The following is a 9,464-nucleotide window of genomic DNA, read 5'->3' as shown; positions in this document are numbered from 1 at the left end:
AAATATATATATATATATATATATTTTTTGAATAGTTCAGGTTGCTCCTAAACTCACTATGTAGACCAAGCTGGCCTCAAACTTGCAGCAATCCTCCTGCCTCAGCCTCCCCAGTACTGGGACTACAGGCATGTACCACCATGCCTGGATGCAAATATATTCTTGGATAGTAAAAATTTTCTCAGTTTTGAAATCCAATACTAATGAAGTAATAAATATTCCAAAACAAGGGGTTTAAAACTTTTTTTTAACTACAACCTATAGAAAGGATTACATTTTAAATTATAACTTATTTCTCACATACATGTATTTGTGGAGAGGGCTGGGGATTTAGCTCAGTGGTTCTGGCACCTACTTCGCAAATGCAAGAACCCAAGTTCTATCCCGGGTACCAGAGGGGGAAAAAAAAAGATTGACTGATATATTTGTGGAGGATTAGGCATAATTTAGTAACTGAGACAGGCCAAGTATGGTGGCACACACAGGTAATCTCAGTGCTTAGGAGGCTGAGGCAGGAAGTTCATCATGAGCTCAAGGCCAGCCTGAGATACATAATGTGTTTAAGGTCAGCATGAATTACATATCTCAAAACAAAACACACAACCATACACAAGTAACTAAAACAAAAAAAGTTTCATGAAACAATACATTTTCTTACTACATGCATCATATTTTGATGTAATTTTATTGTATTTTTTAATGCTGGTAAAGACCAGCTCCCACTATCTGAAAAATATGGAAGAAAAAGACACAAGAAGTGCTTTCCCTTAATCCTACTACAAAAAATAAGTAATATTAACCATAACTCACTTTTAGAGTTCAATTTCTTACCCAGAGGACTTTGGTTAACTGAAAATACAGCACTGATTTTCAGTTCACTTCCTTGAGTTGATTTTGGCTGTTGAGCACGTGCATACTCCTTTTTCAGAAAGAGAAATAAATATACTTAAGTAAACTAAAAATTCAACCAAATACTAATTCTATTATATTCATCACTTACACATCCTAATCATAATTACCTTTACAAAATTTACAAAATCAGAATTTATGATGTTTTGTACTAGATTTAATCTTTGCACTCTTTCAGTACTCTTTCAGAACCGGAAAATATTTTTTAAAGTTATATTTATTTTTTAAATGTAATCTTGATTTATAATACATAGTTATTCTGATCTCACACACTACTTGTCTTTTATGATGTATTCACAAGAAAAATGATAAATATGAAAGATTTAGAATTCCGAGTTAAATCAGTTAATTGTAGTCAACAGACTTACCAGCTGGCATATCTATTCATGGATGAAAAGATATAAGAATTTCAATGCAATCTGCTCATTACACACAAAATCATTAGTCTAAATCAGGTTAATCCTTAATATATTCATTTTCTTTTTTTGCTGTTTTTTTGTTTGTTTGTTTGTTTGTTTGAGACAGGGCCTCACCATGTAGATCAGACTAGCCTTGAACACACTATGTAGTCTAGGCTGACTGAAATTGCAGTGATCCTCCTGCCTCTGCCTCCCAAATGCTGGGATTACAGGTGTGCATCATCACACCCAGTTTAACATATTCTTTTAAATGCTGTACAATAAAATGCAATCTTTGAATACATTAAATGTCTATCTTTTAAAACAAAGTTTAAAAAGATAGCCTGACTTCTTTAAAAAACAGTAACAAATAGTAGTGATAGTTCACACCAGTAAAATAAACTGTTGTTAATTTCAAAATCACTTTTGAAATGTCTTTAGACCATTAAATACTAAAAATCAGAAACCACTGCATTAATCCATTAAATACTAAAAATGTGGAACTACTGCATTAATTCACCATTTCCCATGATGTATATTATGCTACGAAAAAAGGTGCTGCATTATAAAACAGGACCTATATTTAAGTTCTTTATAGGTGAGGAAGATGTTCAGTAGCTTGTTCCAGGTCACAAAGACAGTAGGTACACAAATAAGTAATTAAACCCAGGTGTCTCAGTCTCAGTTCCAAAACCCATGCTATCTCCCTCACAGATGTACAAATACAGTATCACTGCTACAGTGAATTTGAACTCTGGCAACCAACTGAAATTAAGTTCCCTTGCTATAGTTTCTCCCACCTCCTTTCTCTCACAGCACTTATCATAACATTATTTCATATTTATTTGGATTATAATTAATGGCTAACACAATCCCCATATACTAGACTGGAGAGACTATAACCACCACCACCACGTATAAAAACCATAACTGGAGCCGGGGATTTAGCTCAGTGGTGCTGCTGCCTGCCTTGCAAGCACAAGGACCAGAGTTCAATTCCTGGTACTAAAAAAAAATACAACCATAGCTGTTTCTTCACCTCTCTATGCCCAACACTCAACTCAGTAAATATAGCACAACAGAGATGATGGATTCTGAAAGAAGATGTAATCTTGACTCTTAAATGAGTAACCAAATCTTTCTTAGTTTCAGTTTCCTTATCTGTAAAGATATTACCTAATTCATGGGCCACCATGGGGAAGTAATGATTTAATAAAGTATATAGAATTATAATGGACACATAAAAATGCTAGCTCTCACACTTACTAGTTTCATTATTATAGCATCTAATAAATACAAGTCCATTCAATTGGATGTTCTTTTTTCTTGATACTGGGCATTGAACTCAGGACCTTGTGCTTGCAAGACAGGCAGCAATGGCACCACTAGCTAAATCCCGGCCCAATTGGATGTTTTTCTTAAACAATGCTCTGTAACTACACAATTATTTATTGCAAAGAGGTGGACATTTAACATACTATAGACACTTCTTTGTACTTATCAGAAAGAATGCTTAAGACAAAAAACTATTCTGCTTTATCATCTCAATCTCTAATATTTTTACATCACAAATTAACTGTTCTAAATCTTCTTCACTTACAATATTTCCTCAAGTTTCCTGCTCACAGATGTTTCAATTTCACCAGCTAAAAATAAGCAACTAAGAACTCCCTCAACCTCCTGATTCTCCCCTCCACCATAGCTACAAAAATGATCAGCCAATGTCCTCTTATCTCACAGAAAAAAGTAACACAGCTAAAAGAGTCCATATGTCCTGAATTCCTTTCCCTCTCCCTTCTTGCACATTCCATTCTACCCTTCTTTATTTTACACTTTTCTCATGTTTCCATGTTTTCTTCCCTCCTGGTTTATAAATGAATCTGTTCCCTTAGAAACTATCCTCTCGACCAGGTATGGTGGCACACACCTGTAATTTCATCATTCAGGAGGCTTAGACAGATGGATTGCTGAGAGTTTGAGGCCAGGCTGGACTGCATGGTGAGTTCAAGGCCAGCCTGAACTACACAGCAAGACCCTCTCCAGAAATCGAAAAAGAAAAAGAAAAAAAGAAATGAACTGCCCTATTTTTCCCTTCCCTTTACAACCAAACTCTAAAAATATTTTTCTCTTTGAAACTTTCCAAAGCCAATGCAATCAAGCTACCAGTTCAATTGAAACTCTTTTTCAAATAACCCATCCTTCTTCCATCAATTGCCTAATCCATAAACATTTCTAAGACTTCTATCTTACTTGGACTCTCAGATACATCTGACAGCGCCAACTGTCTTTGGTTTGGTTATTTCAATTCATTACAACTTATTATTTGCAATGCATTTAGTATTTGTGTTCCCTCCTCACAAATTTGTATTGGAACTCTCATCCCTACAGTGATAGTATCCAGAGGTGAGACCTTTGGAGGTAATTAAGACCTAAGGGTGAAGCTGTCATGAATGGAATTAGTGCCCTTTTAAGAAAAGGTAGAGAACTGATACTCCAACTCTACATCCTAAAAAAGTAGGTAGTAACATACTGGATGAGGGCCTTCACCATAACCTATTCATGTCTGATCTCAGACTACCAGGCTCTGGCACTAGAAAGATAAATTTCCACTGTTTGTAAGTCATCCAGTCTATGATAATTTGCTATAACAGCACCAAAAAAACTCAGTGCAATAATTTTAATGAGTTGTCCAATCTGAAACTCATGCTGAAATCTCATTCCCAAAGTAATAATGTTGAGAGGTCACATGATCACTTGGGCAGGTGTCATTTCAACTAGTTGATCCTTATATTGAATAAATTTGATAAAATTGCCATTTTTACATTTCCTATTATAAAATTAATGAAAAAATATGCAATTTTGGTTATCTTGTATTTAAATAATTGGACTGGTAAGTGGTTAAGAGGGATTGATGCTTTCTCCTTGGACTGGATTAGTAACTGAGAGAGCAAACTGTTATATAGTGAAGCTGCCATGGTTTTTTTTTTCCATGCATATCTGCTTGCCCTTCCACCTTTCCACTAAGAGAAAACATCACCATGCTCTGACAGAAACCAATCAGATGATAGTAACATGGTCTTGGATTTCCAGGCTCCAAATGTGAGCCAAAATAAACTTGGGGGCCAGGCATGGTGGCACATGCCTATAATCCCAGCACTTAGGAGGCTAAGGCAGGAGGATCACTGTGAGTTCAAGACCAGCCTGGGCTACATAGTGAGTTCCAGGTCAGTCTCAACTACATAGTGAGACTCTGTCTCAAAAAACCAAAAACTAAAAAAAAAAACTTGGGGGTGAGTGTCTGGGGATTGAACTCAGGCTTCAGGCATGCTAAACATTGTGCCATGAGCTGCATCCCCAGTCCTTTTGATTTTGACTGTTGTGTTAAACCAGGGTCTTGCTATGCAGTTTAGGCTGGTCTTGAACTTGTTATGTAGCCCACACCGGCCTGGAACTTTCAGCGGTCCTATTGTCTCGCCCTCCCAAGTGCTGAGACTTCAGGTCTTGCCAAAATACCTGGCTTTTCTTTTTTGAGACAAGATCTCACTAAATTATTCAGCCTGGCCTCAAACTTGACTTTGCTGTCCTCCTGAGTAGTGGGATTACAGAAATACACTACTATGCCCAGCTAAAATAAACTTCTTTTTTTTTTTTTTTTTTCATTTTTTGAGACAGGGTCTCACTATGTAGTGGAGACTGACCTGGAACTCACTATGTAGCCCAGACTGGTCTTGAACTCACAGCGATCCTCCTGCCTCAGCCTCCCATTACAGGAATGCGCCACCACGCCCGGCTTTTAAATAAACTTCTTTAGAGAGTCCAAGTATTATGTAACAGCAACAGAAAATGGACTAACACAGACAGTGTCCTTCATTGTGTGACTGTTAAAAAGTTAGTAGCTGTGTCTCAACTCCCCATGTGTAAGGTGGAAAGAAAAACACAATATGTAATTCTGGGTGTGAGCACAGCATGTGGATTAATATACGCAAACTAAGTGTCACGGATTATAATAAGCAGAAATAAAAATGCACTGAAAAATTGGAAAGCTTAACTCTTATTATCCAAAACAAACTCTCAGTATATCAGATAATATTAAACATTTTGTATTTGTCTCATATTTTCCAATATTTTAATAAGATTCATCAATAAAGCATGAAAATAACATACACAATTTGTTTAATTGGCCCTTCAATCATAGTCCACATAATCATGAAAAAATACAGCCTAGTTATATATAAGCATTAATAAAAATCAAGAAGAGGGACAGGGATTTAGTGCAGTGGCACTGCACCTGCCTCACAAGCACAAGGTCCTGAATTTGATCCCTGGTACCAAAAAAAAAAAAAAAAAAAAATTAAGAAAAAGATCCCTATATACTAAAATTTTCATTTGAAGATGTTAGAGCCATTTCCATCCTCATAATTTTATATCTAGAGAAAAACAACTCATAGCACAGTATTTGTTAAATTCATGTATAACAAGATAAAATGAAAGAAATATGAGATTATAAAGGGGGGAAAAACACCAAGCTTGTATCCAAGGTTAGAACATTGGGAAATCACTTATTCCCTTACATTTATTTTCTTTCTGTACAACAGAACCTTTTCTATTCTTATTACTGAACATGTTCTTTGGGCCAGTCACTGTGCTAGGAATTAGGGATCAGTTCAAAACCAATCTCTGGCTTCAGAGAATGCAGTCTAGCTGGGTGTGGTGGTGCACACCTATAATCCCAGCACTTGGGAGGCTGAGGTAGGAGGATCGCTGTGAGTTCAAGACCAGCCTGGGCTACATAGTGAGTTCCAGGTCAGTCTCAACTACATAGTGAGACACTGTCTCAAAAAAACCAAAAGACCCACGAAGAATGCAGTCTAATGTAAGGCAAAGAGTTGAAGAAGAGGATGCCAGGATCAGCATGATCAGCATAAAAGTAAAACCCACTTATGCCATAATAAAAGTGACATACACCATAAAACAAGAAAAAAATTCTACATCTGAGTGACAGACAATTAAATTTGATTTTAAAAGAGTAGAAAATTTTTGTCAGGCTAGTTTATTTCTTTTTCTGCAAGTACAAAAGCAAGGAAATAAAATTGAACAAAATATATCTTTGAGTGACCTGCAAACAGTTCACAGGAGCAGATTAGAAAAGGTGGGAAGGATGAGTGATGACACTAAAGGCTAAACATGGATGGTCTGGAACTCACAATATGATCTATCATGAGAAGGGAAACAATATCATCAGATCTATAGAGTACAAGCATCACTTTTCAGAATTTTGGTGAAGCATGTGACTGAAGGAAGGAGGATTAGTAGTAAATACACAAAATTCCAGATAAGAAAAAAATGAAATAGGGAGGAAAAGGAAGGGACAGACTCAAAACCTATTTGAAAGGAGGAATCCTCAAAACTTGAAAAATGGTTACTTCTGGCAGAATGAGAGAAACAATTTAAGTGCCATGGATGCCATGAATCCTCACCTCAACATCCTGCAGACACTACCTGTAAACCCATCTTGGCATCACTTTAGGAAGGCATGGAATTCATGAGTGAGACAAAATCTACCTGGCATCTCTATCCTGGAATGATACTACCTGTGAGATGGTGCAAGATATTAAATACTACTTTATTTGTCACTTTACTTATTTTTAAATACTATTGTTTTGATTATGTGAGTCAGTAAATGTCAAGTATAAAGCAAAAGAATCATCTAAGAAGAAAAAAATTGTGCCAAAATAACTAATTAAGTCTCCACATTAATTTTGGTGTCTCTAATCCGGATCCCTGATGGGTAGCCAGAAAGCTCTTTACAAACACAAGTCTGTTTCATATTACTGTCCCACTTATGAAGACCAAAATTTTTAACAAGGCCCACAAGGTCCTGCAAAACCTGTCCTCTATATAGAGGACTGAAGTCTGAATATCTGGGTGGAATACAGTTTTTACCATTTACAAATTGCAGGCTTTTTTCTTTAGTTTCCTCATTTGTAAAAGGGAGATAATATGGTTATGACAGTGATACCTGACACACTCTAAACATAAAGATCAACAACAAGTAAATATTAAAATGTCAATATTACTATGATATAGTATATATTGCACATTGATGTTGTAATACCATCTATTACTGTTGTTAATCATTACCATTTTTATACCTTTTATAACAGCCCTCTTATTTTACAAGTTTTCCAAAGAATCATGCATCATTCCAACTCAACTTGCCTAATTGTAGTCTTTAGAACATTCTCCTCCATCCCCTTTGCCTAGCCCATTCATTCTTCCTAACTCAGCTTACAAATCCTTCCCTCAGGGAGGCCTTTAACTAACCTTAAATTCCAGCCAAAACCAGGTCTTATTCCGTTTTAGGCTTTTCCTCCAAAGCACTTGTCATAATATATAAAATCTGATTCATTACTTGTATAATCTCTGTCTTCTTTACTAATCAATAAACTCTATGAGAGAGGGGACTAAGCTGACTGTTCTCCCCAGATTTCAGCACCTAAACAAGAAATACTTAAAGGAAACTACTATCAAATATAAGAGAATTTTTAAATGTCAAATACAAAAAAATAGTAATATATATTACTTTACACATTATTGCATAGTTAACAAGATCTGTTCCAAAGCACAGAAAATCTGATCAAACCATTATCTTAGTTCAGTGATGGTGAACCTTTTAGAGCTCTCAATGATAGCAAATAGCCCCGCTTCAGCACGCATACCACTGGTTTGCCAACACTTAGTCTATTTTGCGTTGCTGTAAGAGAGCCTAGCAGACTGAATAATTTATAAGGGAAAAAAATTTTTTCTCACAATTCTGGAAAACATGAAGTCCAAGATATTGGGATTGCATTTGGTCAAGGCACTGTTATTGCAACATCACATTTCAGAAGGTGAAAGGGCAAGATGACCCAAGAAATAAAAAGAGAGTAAGAGGGGGCCGACCTGGCTTTTATAACAAACCATTTTTGAAATTACAAATCCACTCCTGAGATAACTGCCGTTAATCTATTCAAAAGAGTAGAACCCTGATGATCTAATCACTACTTACGAGGTCCCAATACCCAGTAACTAGAAATTAAGTTTCCAATACATGAACTCTGGGGGACACATTCAAACCACAGCACCCATCTGATGATGAAAGAAAATCATTTATTTTAACTTATAAACCAGAAACTCCCTAGCTAAAAATTTCAATTCAACAGAGAGAACTTTTAAAATTTAAAAATCAAGAGGAAATGCTTACTGCAGCATTGTCAGGTTCTTCTTTAATTTTATCCAGAAGCTCCTGCTGTGGTGCCATCGCTTTGCCACATTTACCATCCAAAGGTTCTTTCATTCTACTTTTTTATGTAGAGCCGTTCCTCAGGTTAAAACTAATAAATTTCTTCTTGGCGATGGATAGCTGGACTCCTAAAACACAACATAAAGAACTGGTACTCGGGATTTTGGGTTGTTTCCTCTTGTTTATGTACATAAAAAGGTTCAAGGTTCAGCAATGCAAAGCAATTCTGGGACCACGGCTAACTATTCTTCCTTTCTGCTCCTTTAGCTACTTTCACATAAAAAACTTCTAATAATAGCTTCCACTATTATATTGTCCTTAAAGACGAGTACTGGGGGTATTTGATACGTTGAAAGTAGCTATGAGAGGAAGTTATGAACTTGTCAGAGAGATCCACTCATGAAATATTTCATAATTCTCAAAATGGGGCCTATCAACCTTCACATCCCCACTTTTACCAAACCTTCACAGAATCCTTCAAGGACCCATTTCTTGGCCTATCTAGAGCTTAGGAGCCCAACATCTTCCCATAGACACAGAAGTGTAAAGACAGTTCAAGAGAAAGTCCCTTCCCAAAATTGTAAACATAAATATTCCAACTACAGCAAAAAGCAACCTCCCCAAAGTTATCATTATCCAAATAGGCATGGACATGAACAGATGTTTTAAAAGCCTGTTCCAAATTGATAAGAACTTTCGACCAGTTGCCACTGCAAGTCGCAAACTACCGCTGCTCATCCCTCCAGAGTAAGGCACGCGTTCCCAAGTTCCCCATCCCACCAAGAATTCCCACCCTTGTGAGTCAACGCAGACTGAGACGACGAGCCTGAGGCGCGCGAGTGCAGCTCACCTCGGCCCCGAGGGGGCGGTCTGCA

General features: G+C 36.7%; 1 protein-coding gene across 2 annotated transcripts in view; it reads right to left on the bottom strand.

The window, feature by feature from the left end:
• Zmym6 (zinc finger MYM-type containing 6) overlaps positions 1-9,464 on the bottom strand; it is a 36,456-nt gene that overhangs the window by 26,254 nt on the left and 738 nt on the right. The window contains exons 2-3 of one of the 2 annotated variants that reach the window (XM_010645226.3): positions 8,551-8,717; positions 811-919 (exon numbers count right to left, since the gene is read on the bottom strand). In XM_010645226.3, the coding sequence (XP_010643528.1) occupies positions 811-919; positions 8,551-8,643 (202 nt within the window). In that variant the 5' untranslated portion in view covers positions 8,644-8,717. The remainder of the gene's footprint in view (positions 1-810; positions 920-8,550; positions 8,718-9,464) is intronic. The other variant, XM_010645228.3, reaches the window with a different exon arrangement.

This window comes from Fukomys damarensis, unplaced genomic scaffold (assembly GCF_012274545.1).
Source record: "Fukomys damarensis isolate Sample0158 unplaced genomic scaffold, DMR_v1.0_HiC HiC_scaffold_23, whole genome shotgun sequence".
Lineage (NCBI taxonomy): Eukaryota > Metazoa > Chordata > Mammalia > Rodentia > Bathyergidae > Fukomys > Fukomys damarensis.
The sequence above is the reverse complement of the archived record's forward strand: the minus strand, read 5'-3'. Positions and strand labels throughout refer to the sequence as shown.